Raw genomic sequence first — 20,165 nt, 5'->3', positions numbered from 1 at the left:
GTCAATCAATTCCTTCTGCATTCATGCAGAAAAAACACCCAGAGTTTCTGTTCTCTGCTTTTTTAAAGTTTGATAAGTCTCAGGCTTTGTCCATGTCCCACTCCTCTTTTTGAAGTATGTCTGGAGATGTATTTCTGCATTCTGAAAAGCTGCTGGTTTAAAGAATGCAATTGCAAAACTTAACATTCTCCCTTGCAGGTGCTTCCTACTAAAGGCTGTACCTCTCTCTGTGTGTCCTGGGCTTGAGTAACCTCCAGAAAAAATCCCAGAATTTTCACATTTTCATTAGCTGTCATGGCCTTTGTTAATGGGAATGTGAAGCATTCTCATACAGATTTCAAACACTCTGAGCTCCACTGTAGTGACTCTATATATGATACCAAATATATGATAGCAGGTACAAGAAGGAAACAAAATACAGGTCTGTCTTTCAGCACTCTTCCTTTTGAAACCAATGGCAATATTAATGGGTGGTGGCTGGAGAGTGTTTAAAAACTTCCAAATTTTAGGTCAAACTCACATATGAAGTGTAAAAGGAATCTGTTTGCAATATTTGTTATTAACCAGTAGTGTTTGACAAGAAGCTTTTTCTCCTCTAACTAGGGAACTCTGGAGGATCAGATCATTCAGGCCAACCCACTGCTGGAGGCCTTTGGCAATGCCAAGACAGTGAGGAACGACAACTCCTCCCGCTTTGTGAGTTCTTTTCAGATTTGTTGGGACACATGTCTGTCATTCATTGATCGCTATAACCGATGTGTTGATCTGTACTGCTTGATAGGGAAAATTCATCCGGATTCACTTTGGAACAACTGGCAAGTTGGCTTCTGCAGATATTGAAACCTGTGAGTTGGAGCAAGTCAGTGCATGCAGAATGTGTGTGTTTATAAAAAGTTTATGGGGCGACTAAGAGCATCTCTCTTTTGGTTAGATCTTCTGGAGAAATCCAGAGTGACTTTCCAGCTGGCAAGTGAAAGGAGCTATCATATTTTTTATCAGATAATGTCTAACAAGAAGCCCGAGCTCATTGGTGAGTGCCAGCAGTGCTGGGCTTGGCTCAGCAAGTGCTTTTTCTCTTTTCACTGTGACCTGCCCTGGTGCCACCAAAGGTGCCCTGTACACCTGCAGATCTCCTCCTCATCTCCACCAACCCCTACGACTTCCCCTACGTGAGCCAAGGAGAAGTCACTGTTGCCAGTATTGACGACAGCGAGGAGCTGCTGGCAACAGATGTGAGTTCAGTGGAACACCGGCGGGGTTGCCCCACACTCGGCACAGTGGCGGCCAGGAGGCCTGGCTGGCCCAGAGTCAAGTGCCGGCCATGCTGCCCCACCGGGCTGTGGGGCTGGGCCAGTGCTGCTCCTGCTCGGTGCAGGTGGGGAGGCAGAGCAAAAAACCCCACCCTCCCATCACGGCACACCTGCCTGTTAACGGCACCTTGTGCTTCACCCCCTGTGCTTCTCTGGCCTTCCCTCACTTGCTGGTTGCCTCCGCAGAGTGCCGTGGACATCCTGGGCTTCAGTCCCGATGAGAAGGTGGGGATATACAAGCTGACGGGGGCCATCATGCACTATGGGAACATGAAGTTCAAGCAGAAGCAGCGGGAGGAGCAGGCAGAGCCGGACGGCACAGAAGGTAACGTCAACTGCAGAGTTCATTCGTGAACTGCACCTGAAGACAAGTGAGCAACCCCATCTCATACAGTGCCCAACACTTTGAGGATGATTTTCCCTTTCAGAAACTAAAGCTTTTAAGTTTGTTACAAGTTCCACAAAGTCAATTATTTAATTTACATCCCACAAGGAAACAGAAAGACATAAAGATAAAGCACTGCTGCAGCCCCCCAGGCGTGGAACAGAAGTGTGCTGCAGCTGAGACACTGCCTGTGCTGGGGGTTAAACAGCCTCCATGGCACTGGAGAGGAGCTGCCCTTGACAATAGGGGTATTTGAGTATCACCAAAAGTAGGCTCCTTGTAACAGAAGCATCCTAGAGGATTAGGACATTTTCTTTGTCTCTTTTGAACTCATTTGCTGATTCTGATCCTAGTGGCTGACAAAGCTGGCTACCTGATGGGTCTGAATTCTGCTGATTTGCTCAAGGCTTTATGCTATCCCAGAGTGAAAGTCGGGAATGAATATGTAACTAAAGGACAAAATGTCCAACAGGTACCTAGACAGCTGATCAACTTTTCATTTTGTTCAGACAGGTCTTTTGACTTTAAAGCTAAATCAACTTTTATTACTGCCATGGCTGTGTTTCTTACAGGTATACAATTCAGTGGGTGCCTTGGCTAAATCAGTCTATGAGAAGATGTTCCTGTGGATGGTTATACGAATCAACCAGCAGCTGGATACGAAGCAGCCCAGACAGTACTTCATTGGTGTCCTGGACATTGCTGGTTTTGAAATTTTTGATGTGAGCTACAGTAGGGATGCTTGCCCACTGATGACTTTTCCAAACTAACTGGGATTTTTTTGATATTTTGAATTTGCAGTTCAACAGCCTGGAGCAGCTGTGCATCAACTTCACCAATGAGAAACTGCAACAGTTCTTCAACCACCACATGTTCGTGCTGGAGCAGGAGGAGTACAAGAAGGAGGGAATTGAATGGGAGTTCATTGACTTTGGGATGGACCTGGCTGCCTGCATTGAGCTCATTGAGAAGGTAGAGGAAATCTTTTCATTTTAGGAGAGCACATTTATTTCATGGTCATTTATTTCAGTCTGATCATTCTTAGTAAACTGACACATTACTGTTGAATGACCCTCTCACATAAGAAGAGGCACTTTATAAAACTAAAGCTTTTGAAATGACAGGCTGAACAAACAATGGTTTTCTGAACAACATGGTGGAAGGGAGAGGGGGTACACAAAGTTAATTTGGTGCCTTTAACAGTAAGGTGATTCAAGTCTTCCTCCTTGCAGTAATGGCTAGAATCAAGTTCTTGGTTCTAGCAACACGACCCCTTCTGGCCCCTCTGTCACTGCCCACAGCTACTGCACTGGGGACCTTAATGGGAATTAACCCCTCATTGCTGCATTACAAGCCAGTATCCAGTGGTTATGCACAGCACTTGCACATCATGTTCAAATTCAATATGCACATACCCAAATATCTTCCTTCTCAGGATCATACAGGTATCTGCTCCCAGCCCTGTCATTCATGCCCAGTGCACAGTGATTGATTCAGCCACCCAACATGCATGTTCACTGCTTAATATTCATACCCATAGGTTATGCCTTTGCACACATGAGCCTCACATTTCTTGCTAACCTCCCACACATCCCACCACACAGAAGCATCTACAGGCAGTGCTCCCATTCACAGATAGTGCCTGTTGCTTATCGCTATATGTAACACCCAAAATCCACACTTGCTGTTCAGTGTCCACACATTTTGTGTCCCTTATCTATGCAATACAGAGTATTAGAGAGACAGCAATCAGAACACCATATAACACCTGTATCTTACACTGTAGTTTCTTTTGTAATGACAGGAAAGAATTAGACACTTCTAAGATGCAAATCATCTCCTTATGTAGTATGTTCTTTTAGTGATTCTGCAAAATGTCTTTATAATGCTTCCATTATAGAAGAGCAATCTGAACAGCTAACTCAGATCTAGATTCTGCTTTACAGACACCTACACTTAGGCAAGGTGAATGCTAACCCCAGAGATCTCACACAGCAGCCACACCTACAGAGCAAAATCTTAATTCAAACCACCACAGCATTCCTGCCCAACATCCACCTCCTGTGGTTGCTGCTGCTCTGGAAAATGCCTAATTCAAGCTCTAGCAGCTATCTAGCTGAAGTCAGATGTAAGCATCTAATTACTTTTTTTTTTTTACTTTTTTTCTTTTTTTTTTTTTTTTTTTTTACAAAGAAGGAACTCCTAGAACTCTCTTTAGGCCAATGAAGTGCAGGTCACATCAGTGTCTCCAGCAAAATCAGAGCTTATCTGCACTATCAGAAGATATCTAATATAGCTCAGATAAAAGCTCTGATGTCACTGAGAATGTGCCTTCATCTCCCTGTCGAAATACTTCCAATTTTAAATACAATTCTGAGACAAATTAAAAGCCTATGGGTATTCTAAAGTGCCAGATTATTGCCATTTAAACTCAATATAAGGTGAGAAAAAATTGATCCATCATGCACATTCACTGGAGACAGAACAGGAATTGTTAGATATTAGTTATCCATGCACATCAAATTAGGTTCATGTTGACAATTATAACCTGATGGCTTGTAACAGGCACACTCAACAGCATCAGTCCTGCAAATAGGATGCTGAAACCTACTTCCTAATGATGCAGGATAAAGATGATTGAAACAATTTATTATAATACATATATATATTTATGTATAGCCTTTCATGTTCATTAGTTTGCCTATTATAGGAACTAGTAACATATTAAGAACTTGTGCAGTACAAATTAGTCACTGAAACAAGCCACAAATCATATGCAAGTTGACATTTTATTTACTTTTCCTCTCCATACCACTTACTTTTTTCATGCTTTCATATTTCTTCCAGCCCATGGGCATCTTCTCCATCCTGGAAGAAGAGTGCATGTTCCCCAAGGCAACTGACACCTCTTTCAAGAACAAGCTCTATGACCAACATCTGGGCAAGTCCAGCAACTTCCAGAAGCCCAAGCCTGGCAAAGGCAAGGCTGAGGCCCACTTCTCCCTGGTGCACTATGCTGGCACAGTGGACTACAACATCTCTGGCTGGCTTGAGAAAAACAAGGATCCCTTGAATGAAACTGTTGTGGGGCTGTACCAGAAATCATCCCTGAAGCTGCTGTCCTTCCTTTTCTCTAACTATACTGGTGCAGAAACAAGTAAGTACTTTCTCATTGATGATCTATAAGGCAAGAATCAGCTAAAGTCTACTTTTGCTACTCCTCTCTGTGGTATACTCTAGACTCTCTATCTTCCCCTAATGCGACCTTGTTCTTGTGTGCACCCAGATATGTCAAAAATAAGATGATACCAACATGCGGAACTGCTGAAAACACCATTTTCATGTGGTGTAGAAAAGTAAAACTCAGCAAGTCCAAAACAAAGTGACAGGAGATGTATGTTTCCTGACTTACTGTGTTGCGAATTGTGTGCATGCTTACTTATCCTCTAGACAGGTGTCAAATATACAGGCAAAGTTCAAGCACTTTATAGTCTTTGGGGACAGACTTTTGTTTCTTGAAAGTAAGTTCTGGAAGTTGCAAAGGAAAATGAGAGAGATAATATAATTTAGAAGTCCTCTAAGAACATCAGAAAGCAGTCCAATCTCTTGCCCTTCTTTGTGGCTGAAGACCACCAAGCCAGACAGTCAATAGGTCTGCCATACCAAAAATGGCCACACAGAGTTCTAGAAAAAAAAACAATATTCTCACAGCCTGGATGCTGGGCAAAAAGAAGAGGCAGTATACAGTTGTATTCAGCTCGGCCATCGGGCATACGGACAGCAGACTTCGAGGTTCAAGAGAGTACTGCATGGGGACTTCCCTGCAGTTCAGTCTGGCTGACATAACAGTGTGTCTGAGTGAGCTCCTAGGAAATACTGGGGATGGTACTGGGGGTGGTCCTTGCAGGTATCATATAAGGAAGGTGAGAAGAAAAGGTTGTGGGGATAATATTTTGGATAAGGTGTGAAGTTCAGCGCAGAAAGACTCCATTTAAGTCTTGATTTAATTGACTTCAACAGTGCAGCAAATATGAAAATGCACTGAGCTGCTTGGACTTGTATTCCTGATTTGCTTCCTGCCTTGGGGCTGCCATAACTCAGAACATTGGATGAGAAGGTTTTTCTAAAGAAATCTCCACTGCACTGGAGATGAATGTCCACTGCTGAGCCACATTCTTGTGGCCTTTCACCTGATTTAAAACAAACAAACAAACAAACAAAAAAACCCCAAACAAACCCTCACAAATAAAAGAGGCTATAAGTAAAATAATGGTTGGGCTAGATGATCTTCAAGGTCTTTTCCAACCTAGATGATTCTATGATTCTGGGAAAAGTAATGTAACCTGTAGCACTGAGTACACTCTTATGGAACTTAAGTCAGGCCATAGTGTTCCATACCACCAGAGCCGTATACATTATGGTACAACCTAAATCATGCATCAGAGACTAATATACCATACACTGATCAACAAGCAGCTAGCAGCAGTTCACTAAAATTCTCATGTAGCAGTGGGTCAGTATTTAAATTAAAAAGTAATTATGTTACTGGTCCATGACCAAAGAAATGAAGGTGAAGCCTACAAAACATACTGTTTACTCTAATTGTTCTCCTTCTATATACTTCTTCCAAGGTGATAGTGGTGGTGGCAAGAAAGGTTCTAAGAAGAAGGGTAGCTCTTTCCAGACGGTGTCTGCTGTGTTCAGGGTATGTGAATTTCCTTTTAAATAAGCCATGGTTCCACAAAAATGATCCAAGGGCTGGAACACCTCAGAGAGTTGGGGTTGTTCAGGCTGGGGAAGAAAAGCTCCAGGGACACCTTATTGAGGCCTTTCAATAGGTAAAGGGGGTTTATCAGAAAGATGGAGAAATACTGTTTTGCCAGGGCCCATGACAGGACAAGGGGCAAAGGTTTTAAACTGAAAGATGGTAGGTTTAGATTGGATATAAGGAAGAAATTTTTTTACAATGAGAGTGGTGAGACACTGGGACAGGTTGCCCAGAAAAGCTGTGGATGTCGTGTCATTGGAAGGCCAGGTTGGATGGGGCTTTGGGCAACCTGTGCTAGTGCAAGCTGTCCCTGCCCATGGCAGGGAGGTGGGACTTGATGATCTTCAAAGGCCCCTTCCAATCCAAACCATTCTGTGATTCTATAAAACCTTGACATTTGAAGAATGCAGAAAGCTTTGTAGCTCAGAGCTCAAACCCATGTTTTATTCTATCACAGGAAAATCTAAACAAATTGATGACTAACCTGAGAAGTACCCATCCTCACTTCGTGCGTTGCCTGATTCCTAATGAGAACAAGACACCTGGTAAGCCCATATCACTATACTCTGAAGAAACTGGACTGACGGGAATTGGCCTGCTTAGCTTTCAACCAACTTCTTCCAGAACAGCTCCCTTTGTATGTGAAGTTCCTGTGGGGGTTGGCCTGTGGGACAGTGCCCAAGTAAACCTTCTTGTATTGTTTACCATGACTGCAAAATTCTGAGCATTACACGGTCCACAACAGTTACCCATCTTCACTTTAATGAGTGTACAGAGCTGAAGACAATAAGGATGGGATTGATTACAGCTGATGAAATTGTCTATTGTGGGTAACAGCATTAAAAAATCCCTAATAAATGCCTAGTTCTAAGGACCACTGTGTCATTCAGAATTGTTGGGTTCAGCCCAAGTCCACTTACCAATTTCTAAATGTTCAGTGGTAGGATCTGATTCACTGAGCTGGAGAACTGTCAAAGAAATCATGTATCATTTGTAGAATTCCCTGCACAAGCTGCTGGGTGCTGCTAGCACTTGGAAAGCATTTTGATACAGAGTTACTTTTTTTTCCTTTAATTAAATATTAAACTCTCACAAAGAATTTAGTCTCTGAGATCAGTTAAGTTTGGGAGTATTTTCATGTGGCCATTAAATGAGAGTAGTTGGGGAGACTTGCCTATATTGGTTTTAGGAGTCAAATTATGAGGTCTGATACTGGTTGAATGACAAGGTAGAAACCAGTAGAATATAGTGGATACAACAGAAGTACCAGGCAACAGGAGCTTAGGATCTGTTTAATCTGCTCAGGACAAAAGACAAATTTCAGAATGTTTCTTACCTTTCTTGTTTATGTCTGTGTAACCCTGAAGACCACAAGCAGGATTTAAGCAACACATTTATGTATGACATTCACATTTCAGCTATTCTAAACTCCTTTTATATTCTGTGGAGAGAAGCTCGCATTTTAAGGTATGATTCATCTGGCCCTTTTATACATCTATCTTAGGATGAGATGAATCACATCCTAGAAGAAACTGTTTTACTCCACTGACTATAAATGAAGCCCAAATGGAAGTATCCACACTTCATATCCTAAAGTGAAGAAAGAGGAATCTCACTGGGGCCTTGACAGTTGAGAAGGTGTAAGGGGGGGATAAGGAAACCTACTAAAATAGAAAAGCGTATTTGAATGAATTATTTTGCCAGATATGGCTGTCATTTTAATGTTCTGTTGGTTGTTTTGACAGGGGTGACTCAGAAGGAAACTTGACTTTTGACTTTTAAAAAAAGTAGTTTTTGTCAGTGAAATTAAGGATGGACAATTGAAGGAAGATAAACTGGACATCTGATTTTTAGCTGGTTTTAGGCTGCTTATGTTTGACTTTTCTAACAATTCCTTTGGGTATACCTTCATTGATTTCACTGAAAAGATAAATTTAAGGGTATGGACCATTCTGTACTCATTAATGACTCTAGCAGCCGATGGAAATTTCTGCATGACAAAGTGATTCCAAGAAGGTTTTATTATGCAAGTTGTACTTTGTTTGTAATACTTGGGAATAAGACAGAAATAGAGTTGATTGTTATATCTAATAGATATTTTAGGAGAAAGATCGTTCTGGAAATTTTAATCAACTGTCCTCTACAGACACACTGAGAGCTTTAAGTGACCTGCTCATCTGCTCCTGTGTTGGAAGCTATTTAACTATCAAATCTAATCAAGTTTGAGTATAGTCAAAAGTTGCATGGCAGATCCAAGGTAAAATCTTACATTATGTGATAAGTTCATTGTCTACATGGTACTACACTCTGCATTGTGCCACCTCTACCTGTATCTAATGAGGATGCTGATGCTGTGTAACATTTTTCGGCTCATGTCCTAAAGTACTCTCCTGCCATTTTTGAGTAATGTGGCCTTATGTCTGTTGGCCACTGGTAATTCACAAGCACTGCAGCCCTAGGATTCTTAGTGAAGCTCAGATCACTAAAGCAGCTCTCTGTAACTTATATGAATTGAAGGTGTGTTCTGTCTTCAGTTCCTGCATCCTTAAACAAGAAGTGACTGAATTTTATATTAAAAAAAAAAAAAAAGAAGCCATTCTAGAATGTTAATACATAGGGAGATTCTTTGGAAGAAAAGGAGAGTCATGATGGATGTATTTCATTTAAGGTGAAATGGACCATTATTTGGTGATGCAGCAGCTGAGGTGCAATGGGGTTCTAGAAGGCATCCGAATTTGCAGGAAGGGGTTTCCAAGCAGAATCCTTTATGCAGACTTTAAACAACGGTAGGTTTTCAGTTATTACTGTCTGTTATGATAAGGCCTCAGTAAAACCACAAATCAGGTTACAAGTCTGGTAACATGATGGAGAGACACCCTCTGAATCAGACTAGAATAGTGGAATTTGAAGGAATCAAGTCATTAATACTGTCTTAGGTCACTCCAGTCTTTCCCTCTTTGATCAGACCAGAGATTTCTTGATTCATCAGAACCAGTACCATTTCCAAACTGTAGTCAATGCCCAATGATTCAGAGATGCAAAATGTTTGTAGTGTAATGAATTAAGTGGCATTATATACTGCTCTTTGTAAGTCTCCCAGAGTATAGATACAAAAACAATACATATCAGTGCAGCCTCCTTACAATGCGCTGACTAAGCATTCAAAAATCCATGGCTGTCACTGGATTGCGTCCTGTACTTTGTTTTCCTCATCTTTAAAACGGAGACAATTAAAATGGTTCATGTGAGCTCAGTTGCTACGAAGTGCTGAATCAGAACTGGGTCCTGTTATAATTAAATGTAATAGTAGCATGTTCCATTCTGAGCTGGTGTTAAAAGGACCCAAGACCTCTCTGAAAAATGCCCTGAAACCTGGGGGCAAGGCATTAGCTGGTCTCAATTGTCAAATCATAATTTGATGTAACAGGTCAAGGAATCTATCCACAATGGCCATGGTTCAGAACCACAAAGTGCTTTATAGTTCAAAGGAAACATTCTGAAGTTCAGAGCGAGATACAGTAGAAGCCTAAAATAGAGATTAAATTCACTGCACCTTTACCGCTGTCTTTATTTATGTAATATTCTTTCAAGGTAGACTTGAGGATAAGAAGTGCTCCAGTGTACATTCACACATCTTCACTGATGTATCTGAAGAAACTCCTTTAGAATGATTCACTGTTATTGTCCATGACACAGGTTTACCTTAATCATTAAATTACCTTGCAAAATGCTAAGACTTCTCTTAGCATTTAAAGAATAATATCACGCCATTTTTAGTCCAAGTTCAAGGATTCAGTGGTATGATTTTTAGAGACTTTGAGCTGTGCAAGATCTGTATTCCCTTTGGAATATAGCTGATTTTGTTAGTGGTCTTAATTCAACTTTAATTTGAGTAGCATTCCTCTGATCAATGAAACTACATGAGAAGAGATTGACATGTTCTCACTATGTTCTTCCTAATTTCTGGGCCTGCAGACACTCACAGGCATGCTCATTAATTTTATATGTAACAGCATACTGTGTTACACAGCCAACAGATTCCTCTGAAGAGTAGACGTGTTCCCTTGTCATCACATTCTCTTCAGCCAAGACTGTCTAGATTTCAGATGGCATGTTCAGCTGCTTTCAGATACCTCAGCTTTGTATATTTTATCAAATACAATGGATCCTATTTTCCTCACTCTGTTTGCAACCAGTCCTTGCAACCTGTCTTACCACAGGTACAAGATTCTTAATGCCTCAGCTATTCCAGAAGGCCAATTCATTGACAGCAAAAAGGCTTCAGAAAAGCTTCTTTCCTCCATTGATGTTGACCACAATCAATACAGATTTGGCCATACCAAGGTAAAGCCCTTGTGGAAGAGTGGATATAATTAATGGCAAAAAATTTTGTTCATTGAAAGTATTTCTTGCATATGAAATCAGCCTTCACTATGATTATAGATGAAGTACACCATGAACAAGAAGGAATACAGAAAATTGTTCTAGTTCTGGGGGTATGTATGAGGGGTAGCACTGACAGCCCTGCGAACACCACACTACCAGAATGGCCCAACGTGGCTGCAACTAAGACTAGTACTGTCCCTTCCTCCTCCCAGCTGAACTGATTCATATCAGTGCATCATAGACAGGCTCAGTCACATTTGAACAGTCAGACTTTTCAGGGGATTTAAGCACACAAACAAGTCTGTGTTCCATATCCAAAGCCGTGTCAGGTGGGACACTGATTCTCTGATCGGCAAAACCAAGGCAGCACTATCTCTGGACAAAAACCCATTGCCTACACTACTGAACAGACACAATCATGTATGCTTCTCAAGCCATCTCTAAATCAGTTTACAAAGCAAATCTTCAGCCTAATTTAGAAGGGTAGAATATAGCAAAGAGACAGTAGGGTATAGTACTAAGTTGCAAAGTAACTCTTTGTTTTAATAACTATTTATAAGATAGATCTTCCACAACCTATGCTGGAGCAGGCATCAAAACCACTGCAATAATGTGATTAGATCATACATAGAGTGACTTATGAATCACAGCAACTCTGACAATATGAATACTGACATAAAATGTCTCTAGCTGTTAAAAGTTTACTCTGTAGGCATTTTTCCAAAAGTGCCTTGTACTACCCTGCATCAGCTGCCAAAGGTTCTGTATCTGCCTAAGCCTCAAACTATTTGACCCTCTTTTATGTTCTAGGTGTTCTTCAAGGCAGGTCTCCTAGGACTCCTAGAAGAGATGAGAGATGAGAAGCTTGTGAGCCTCATCACCCATATACAAGCTATATGCAGAGGGTACCTCATGAGAACTGAATTTAAAAAGATGAATGCAAGAAGGTAATATAAGAAAATACTAACAATCTTACTGCGTCAGGACAAAAGTCCAGCAGTGCAGTATACTGTCTCAGGCAAAAAACTGTTCTCAGCAAGACTAGCAGAAACTGTCCTTAGAAAGACTAGGAAAAACAGAGAAAGCATGAACTAATAGTTTCCTCATTATAGCCTCCCAAATTCTAGCAAGGGCTAATTATCAATTGGGTCATGCAGCTGGACCATGATATTTAGTATTTAACAGTAAACTTTTTCTGCAGGAATTCTCTTACCATTTTCAACCTTTACAGAACTCTGTGACAGAGATAGCCAACTGAACAAGTTCTAAGGTTTGTCTGTTTTGAACATATTATGTGATGATTTCATTGGATCCCACTGGTTTTGTAAGCAATTGTTGCAGAACAACTTGCAGAGAGCAAGGCCATGGGTCTCTGCAGGAGCTGGTTGGCCATAGCTGCCTGCAGAAGTCGGTCACAGACACCTGAGGTAAACAGAGGAAAAAACCCAGGGTACAGTTGTGCTGGTAGGGAAGGAGATTCAGGGCTCGGTGATGCTGGCGGGGACTGTTGTGAGGATGGGGAGATAGGTTGGGGCGCATTATGACCTTGGGGGTGAGAGAAGAACAGCCCTCGGGGGGAAACAGGTTCGGGGCAAGAGAGATGTTTATGCATACCAGAAATGCCACAAGGGGCTGGGATGTTATGGTGTGACCTTTTGGATGTACCCGATGGCTGAGATATTGTGATGTGGTTTCTTAGATGTATCCAATAGAGTTGCAAGTAGTGTATTGTAGAGTGCTTTTATAGGGTGTGATTTCTTTCAATAAAGTTGAAGCTTGCTCTATCATTCACATTGAATCGGCTGCTTGCTTCCTCCACCCGCCGCAAGCAATGGCATACAATCACTCCTTCTCATTAATTTTCTTTCATGGGCCCCATCATCTAAGATGAACAGTTGTAGCCTGTACAAAGAAGGTACTCCATACTTTTGACCATCCCAGAAAACTCCCTTCCTATTTCAGCTCTCTCCCTTCTCAGATGGGATGAATCATGCAAAATTTAGAGTGTAGGAGTGGCAGTACTGGGCAAGCCAAGCAAACTTTCTCGAATGTTGTTGACAAGTGAAAGCTTTAGGGGAAGCAAGGTTTGAAAAAATGTATAGGATGCTCTGTCAACCAGATGCTTTTATTTGTAACACTCTGCAATATCTAGTTTAGGGGCTTCCTGAGACAGGGATAGTTTCTAAGAATTAAATATTCTTGCTGGATTTCTCTGCAAAGAACTGTCTAATCTCCCCTTGAACTACAGGCATCAACAACATCCTTTTGCATTCCATAAAAAGATTTCATTTTCATTTTCAGCTTCTGTCTTAAATTCTAATATGGTATTTGCTATTTTGAGTGACCCAAAATGCATCAAGCTGCCATTTTCACAATTCACAGTAACTCCCAGATTTGTAATCTCAGCAGCAGTACTTCAAGAATGTCAGTTTTCACTCTGGTATTCACCTGAGCACTTGCAGTTTCTTTGAGACTGAGGAAGGTCTCAGAGATTCCCAGGCAACATGCCAGAGAACTTTGACTGTTTTGGTTTATTTCTCCCTCTTATATCCAGACATAGTTATTGTTCATGCTACTGAACCAGCCATTTTGCAATCAAGGGCCTAGAAATGACTCTTTATGAAAAGCAAGGGAGGAAAAAAGTCTTATGCAAAAGTTCACTGAGGAAAACATTGATGCTGTATGACCAATAGTAAGAGTCTGTTTCCAACCCAGGTCTCACCAGTCTCAAAAACTGTGTTTTGATGTGTTTTCAGAGAATCCATTTATATCATCCAGTACAACATCCGTGCATTCATGAATGTGAAGCACTGGCCCTGGATGAAGCTGTTCTTCAAGATCAAGCCCTTGCTGAAGAGTGCAGAATCTGAGAAGGAGATGGCCAATATGAAACAGGAGTTTGAGAAAACCAAGGAAGAGCTTGCAAAGTCTGAGGCAAAGAGGAAGGAGCTGGAGGAGAAAATGGTGACCCTGGTGCAAGAGAAAAACTACTTGCAGCTTCAGGTTCAATCTGTGAGTAACCTCCATTTTCAGATTTACCCCACTTCCTCTTATTCTGCTGCTATTTCCCTTCTCTTTTCCATTGTCCTTCACAAACAGACATATAACAGGGCCAGATTCTCCACTGCTTTGTATGTGGTCTTGTAATTTACACCTAAGCAAAGCAAGTACAAAGCACATGTAAAACATTACCACAAGTAGGAATACAGGGAAGTTCTGACTGGGCTCCCATGTAAACCCACTTCACTATTAGGCAATCACCAGTGGAAGAATCAGATGTTCCACGGTATATATAATGTGCTCCTAACAATGGTATCTGATTCTGGATGAAATACAGGCTGTTTCCACATCTGCTGACTATTATAATATGGAGCCAGGGCAGGGGCTTTTTTCTGTCAGAGACAGGACTGAAACTGCAAGAAAGACTGAGAAAGACTTTTCTCTGGAATACTGCTGAGCAGAGACTGAAATCACACAAGACAGGAATACTGTCAGGTTTTAAAAGGTAATAAGATACTACATAGCCAAGGGCAGTGTGGTGCAAGTGGACCTGTCACTTTCCATGTGCTTTCAAACCACTTGGGTTTCAACAGGAGTCCTGTATTGTTTCAAGCATCAGCTGTAACTCTGCATGCTGAAGATGAGATTCATTACCTGAATTCTTCAGAACTTCAACTTAATCTCACCTAGTTTTCTGAGTTTCTTTGTACACTTCTTGTTACTTAATGCTCTGTTCTCCAGAACCCACCTAGTTTACAATCATTTGGGGCTTCACTTTAACCCCTTCACTGATGGTAAGCCAAAAAACCCAAGAAACCCAGGGTTAACTAGGTTAACTAACTTCCAGGTTAGGGTGCCTTTCAAAGCACTCAGATTTCAGATTTTAGAACATAGAACTCCTAAAGTATGCTCATTGCCCTCAGGTGTGTTGTCTGACTCTTTCTTGAATCACAGTTTCTCACTGTTTCAGTACTGGAAGAGTCCTTCCTGTCTTCTTGCCAAGTCCAATTTTCCTGGGGAAATTTCTATCAACCCTGCTTGAAGGATTCCTCAAGCACCATCTTCTCCAAGTTTGTCCTCTGAAGATGCACTCACTAGCCATCTCACTTGAGGAGAGCAGACTTTGGGCTCTTCAAGGACCTGCTTGGTAGAGTACCATGGGATAAAGCCCTGGAGGGAAAAGGGGCCTAAGAGACCTGGTTAATATTCAGGGATCACCTCCTCCCAGCCCAGAAGCAATGCATCCCAACAAAGAGGAAGTCAGGCAAAAATGCTGGGAGGCCTGCATGCATGGACAAGGAGCTCCTGGACAGACTGTCACAGAAAGGAAGTGAGGATGGGTAGCTTGGGAGGAATACAGAGAAACTGTCCAAGCAGCCAGGGAACTGTTTCAGAAATCTAAATCCCTGATAGAATTAAATCTGTCCAGGGATGTCAAGGGAAACAAGATAAGCTTCTATAAGTATGTTGGTGATAAAAGAAAGACTAGGGAAGATGTGGGCCTTCTCTGGAAGGAAACTGGAGATCTTGTTATCCAAGATATGGAGAAGGCCAAGACACTCAACTTTTTTGCTTCAGTCTTTACCAGTAAGGACTCCAGCCACACCAACCAAGTTGCAGAAGGCGAAAGTGGACACTAGGAGAAAGAATAACCACCTACTGCAGGAGAAAACCAGGTTCGAGACCATCTAAGGAGCCTGAAGGTGCACAAGTCCATGGGACCTGATAAGATGGATCCCCAGGTCCTGAGGGAACTGGCAGATGAACTAGCTCAGCCACTATCCATCACATTTGAGAAGTCGTGGCAGTCTGGCAAAGTTCCCACTGACTGGAAAAGGTGAAATATAACCCCCATTTTTAAAAACTGAAAAGAGGAAGACCTGGGGAACTACAGGCTAGTCAGTCTCACCTCTGTTCCTGGCAAGGAGTGGAACCTCCTGGAAATTATGCCAGGGCACATAGGAAAGAAGGATGTGATTAGTGAAGACAACCTGGCTTCACTAAGGGCAAATTGTGACTGACAAATCTGGTGGCCTTCTACAACGGGGTCACAGCATTGGTAGATAAGGGAAGAACAACTGACATCATCTACCTGGACTTGTGCAAAGCTTTTGGCACTGTCCCACACAACATCTTTGTGTCTCAATTGGAGAGACATGGATTTGACGGATTCGCCACTTGATGCCAAGAGATTGGCTCAACAGTCACATTCAAAGAGTTGAGGTCAACAGCTCAATGTCCAAGTGGAGACCAGTAACTAGTGCTCTTACTCAGCGGTTGATATTGGGATAAGTGCTGTTCAACATCTTTGTTGGTGACATGAGCAGGGGGATTGAGTGCACACTCAGCGAGTTTGCCAACACCAAGCTGTGTGGTGCGGTTGACACGCTGGAGGTGTGTCAACCAGAGGGACCTGGACAGGCTGGAGAGGTGGGACGTGCAAACCTCATGAAGTTCAAGAAGGCCAAGTGCAAGGTCCTGCACATGGGTTGGGGAAACCCCAAGCACAAATCCAGGCTGGGCGAGGAGTAGCTGGAGAGCAGCCCCAAGGAGAAGGACTTGGGGGTATTAGTGGATGGAAAACTGTGAACCAGCAATGTGCACTCACAGCCCAGAAAACCAAGGGGGGGGGGGGGGGGGGGGATTCTCCCCCTCTGCTCCGCTCTCATGAGACTTCCCCTGCAGTGCTGGGTCCAGCTCTGGAGGCACCAGTATCAGAAGGACATAGACCTGCTCAAGCAGGTCCAGAGGAGGTCCGCGAAGATGCTCGGGGGGCTGAAGCACCACCCTGTGAAGACCGGCTGAGAGAGTTCAAGGTGTTCCTCTGGAGAAGAGAAGGCTCCGGGGAGACCTTAGAGTGGAGGTCCCAGACTTAAAGGGGGCTACAAAAAATTGGGGAGGGACTCCTGATGAGGAAGTGCAGGGATAGAATGAGGGGTAATGGTTTTAAACTGAAAGAGGGGAGATTTAGATTAGATGTCAGGAAGAAATTCTTCCCTGTGAGGGTGGTGAGGCACTGGAAGGAGGTCCATAGAAGCTGTGGCTGCCCCCTCCCTGGAAGGGTTCAAGGCCAGGTTGGACAGGGCTTTGAGCAGCCTGCTCTAGTGGAAGGTGGCCCTGCCCAGGCAGAGGGGTTGGAACCGGGTGATCTTTAAGGTCTCTTCCAACCTAAATTGTTCTATGATTCTATGATTTTCAGTGTGCTATGGGTTTCAGTCAGAATCTGAGAGAATTAATCATACTATCTTCTGTTACTGCAGTGATGGCTTTCAGCCATAGCTCTTCTGGGAGGCAAGAGATACCTTTTCTAGTATTCTGCCTAGAATTTATCATAGTAGCATTATTTTAGACAAAATTTTATCTGTTAACCATGTGTCACAAAATGTTAGTTACAGTAAAAGTTACAGGCTACAATCCAGGTCGAGTTTGACCCTACCTTGGCTGAGGGATAGGTTAGAGAATGATGGGAGCAAGGGTAGCCTCATGTGAATAACGTGAGAGAAGTTTGGGGAGAGATGGTCTGACCTGTGTCATTAGAGTTGAAAGAGTTTATTAAAGATAGAATTATCCAACAATCTATGAAAGATAACTTTTAAATGCTGTGTGTTCTACAAATCCACATCTAAAATCATGCATCCATGAAATCCAGTTTGCTACCCACCTATTTATCTCACTGATTCTTTGAAGGCTCCTTGTTATGATGAACCCTGTGAGTCTGTTGCATGGTATGGCAGTCAAACCATCTGACCAGCTGAAATGAAGGGTCTCTACCACGGGATTATGGTCTACTTTCCTAGCCATGACTGAGCAGGACAATTCCCTCACGATTGAATCGTGTGCATTACTGTGATTTGCATAGGAAATTCTTCCCTGACTAATGTAATCAATTTCCTGGAGATGGCGCTTGAACAACATATGTTGCCTTTTGTAATTTTTACAATAAATATAATGTGCCTTCAATATGTTTTGACAGGAGAGTGAAAGTCTAGCTGATGCTGAAGAGAGATGTGAAGGACTCATCAAAAGCAAAATCCAGCTGGAAGCTAAAATTAAAGAACTCAGTGAAAGAATAGAGGATGAAGAGGAGACAAATGCTGAACTGACAGCAAAGAAGAGGAAACTTGAAGATGAATGCTTTGAGCTGAAGAAAGATATTGATGATCTTGAACTGACTCTGGTCAAAGTGGAAAAGGAAAAGCATGCAACAGAGAATAAGGTAACAGAGAAATCAGGGAATTATTCTTCCCCAGACATTTTTCCATTTTGTGGAAAGCTGTGGTCATTCTTAAGTGCTCTGAATGAAAGTGATATATGACCAAGGCATAGGGGAGAAGTATTGCCATTTTTTGTTAAAAATATAATTTTCTCTTAGGAAAAATATATTTTCTGTGACACTTCAAAAGGAGTTAAGAGGTTGTATGTTTCTTGATAGAGAATTATCATATTTGGCTATTTGCAGTCATAAGGAACCAGTATATTTGTGTGTCCTGTGGATAATGGAGGATTATGTATGCTTGTGAGTAGCTCAGCACAAATGGCTATTCTGGTCCTTTCTCATATGCATTGGGAACTGATTTTGCAGATGTCTAATGTTTTCTTATAGTTGTCTTAGATTTAAGAAACCCAGGTCTCAGCTAGGAGACTTGACAATACAATGAGAGTTCTTGACTTCTTAGGTTCAGACTGTCGGTGTAGCAAGGAGGGTCTATATGGTGTGGTCATTAACTCATTTGGATCCCAGTAAAAGCACAGGTCTCTTCATGTACATCATCTCAACTATCAGAGACAGAACTGAGATATATGTGTTAGAATTTAAAAGCCCACATCTGTGATGACAGTGTTCTGTCTTGCTGTGGAAACAATATTAGCAGAGATATAATTACAAACTTGAGGTTCTCTTCATGGCCATCACCGAGAACAATACTGGATCCTAAGTCTGCAATTGCAGTTATGTTGGACATTTCCATACTAATGCTTAGAGGAAATCTAGCTGGTGCTGCATATTAGGATGAGGGACTATCTTGTCAAGATATCAGAGCCATATAGCTAAAGCACTTAGCAGAGTGGACTTTCCTTATCCCTACTGTCAGACTTTCCCATCCCAATGAGACAAATGAGAAGCAAGGATCAGGGAGGTTAATGCACAGCGCCTGATGTCTTTGAGATAAGGTTTCTGGTTTTCACTGAAGTACAAGGAGTAAGTTCCCAAGATAAAGCTAGCAGAGCTGGGATGTCCAGCAGCCCAGTTAGAAGCTCCTGCCCTAAACTCATAATCACCTGTTCCAAGGGCATAAGGGTCTTTGTCATGTTATTGTGTTCCTTTCACTTTTACAGAAAACATATCTTTGACGATGCTTGGCACTTAATAATATCTTTTTAAAGAACCTCACTTGCTGAGAATCTATAGCTGTTTGCCTAGCACATGTATCACATGCAGGAAATAAATTTTTTGAGCAAAAGCAACTCAGAGGCCTTTTGTAAATCCCAGTGGGAAAATCTTGGAGAGGCAAGAGAAGATCTACACATGTTCCACTACAGAATTCAGCAGGATAGGGCTGGTAGTCAAAAATAACTGAAGCAAGAATTCCTACCATTGCAGGACCAAAGCGGTGTGACTGTCAGGCATAACACTTGTTGCTACCCTCATCATGAACAATATAGACCTTCTGTGGAGAGAATTTTGGCTACATCCATATAAGACTTTGCAAGGATGAACTCACTGTGTTCTCAGCCTGTCATTTTTCAGGGCACTTCCTCACAGTATGGATGCTGGCTGTCTAACAGGTTAAGAATCTTACTGATGAGATGGCAGCTCTGGATGAAAATATTTCTAAACTGACTAAGGAGAAAAAGACCCTCCAGGAAGCCCACCAGCAGACACTGGATGACTTGCAAGTTGAGGAGGACAAAGTCAGCACACTCACCAAAACCAAGACCAAACTGGAGCAGGAAGTAGATGATGTAAGAAAAGGTTTTTGCGTTGTGTAGGTGTATGCTGTGACAGATTAGAAGAGACTAGAAATCTGTAGTTGGGAGTATAAGCAACACTTAAAGCAGCCAAGCCAGCTTTCAGCTAATAAATTATTGCCAGTTGTCAGGGTACTGTGGAATCCAGTATATCTTTCATCTTTCCCTGTCTATTTAAACTATGTTCACCATTGGGTATTTCAGCATTATAGACTTTTGTGCCCCATTTTAATTAGCTAGAGTAGGATATCTGGCAGTTTCAAGTTTGCTGCAGAGTTATTCGTGGTCTCTTACTGTGCAGTGTGGACATACTCCAGGAAGATATGAACACCAGGAATTTGTCAACACT

General features: G+C 42.1%; 1 protein-coding gene across 4 annotated transcripts in view; it reads left to right on the top strand.

The window, feature by feature from the left end:
* The window catches only part of LOC113486757 (myosin-13), a 36,311-nt gene that overhangs the window by 3,636 nt on the left and 12,510 nt on the right, over positions 1-20,165 (top strand). The window contains exons 6-23 of one of the 4 annotated variants that reach the window (XM_026860982.1): positions 604-696; positions 782-845; positions 932-1,030; positions 1,129-1,232; positions 1,497-1,635; positions 2,049-2,167; positions 2,268-2,417; positions 2,497-2,667; positions 4,543-4,856; positions 6,258-6,265; positions 6,327-6,400; positions 6,921-7,008; positions 9,132-9,249; positions 10,684-10,807; positions 11,660-11,796; positions 13,606-13,861; positions 17,823-18,065; positions 19,634-19,810. In XM_026860982.1, the coding sequence (XP_026716783.1) occupies positions 604-696; positions 782-845; positions 932-1,030; positions 1,129-1,232; positions 1,497-1,635; positions 2,049-2,167; positions 2,268-2,417; positions 2,497-2,667; positions 4,543-4,856; positions 6,258-6,265; positions 6,327-6,400; positions 6,921-7,008; positions 9,132-9,249; positions 10,684-10,807; positions 11,660-11,796; positions 13,606-13,861; positions 17,823-18,065; positions 19,634-19,810 (2,478 nt within the window). Of the gene's footprint in view, positions 1-603; positions 697-781; positions 846-931; positions 1,031-1,128; positions 1,233-1,496; positions 1,636-2,048; positions 2,168-2,267; positions 2,418-2,496; positions 2,668-4,542; positions 4,857-6,076; positions 6,083-6,257; positions 6,266-6,326; positions 6,401-6,920; positions 7,009-9,131; positions 9,250-10,683; positions 10,808-11,659; positions 11,797-13,605; positions 13,862-17,822; positions 18,066-19,633; positions 19,811-20,165 lie in introns of all 4 variants that reach the window. The other 3 variants (XM_026860983.1, XM_026860980.1, XM_026860981.1) reach the window with 3 other exon arrangements.

This window comes from Athene cunicularia, assembly GCF_003259725.1.
Source record: "Athene cunicularia isolate RWA chromosome 18 unlocalized genomic scaffold, athCun1 chr18_part1, whole genome shotgun sequence".
NCBI classification, from domain to species: domain Eukaryota; kingdom Metazoa; phylum Chordata; class Aves; order Strigiformes; family Strigidae; genus Athene; species Athene cunicularia.
The sequence above is the reverse complement of the archived record's forward strand: the minus strand, read 5'-3'. Positions and strand labels throughout refer to the sequence as shown.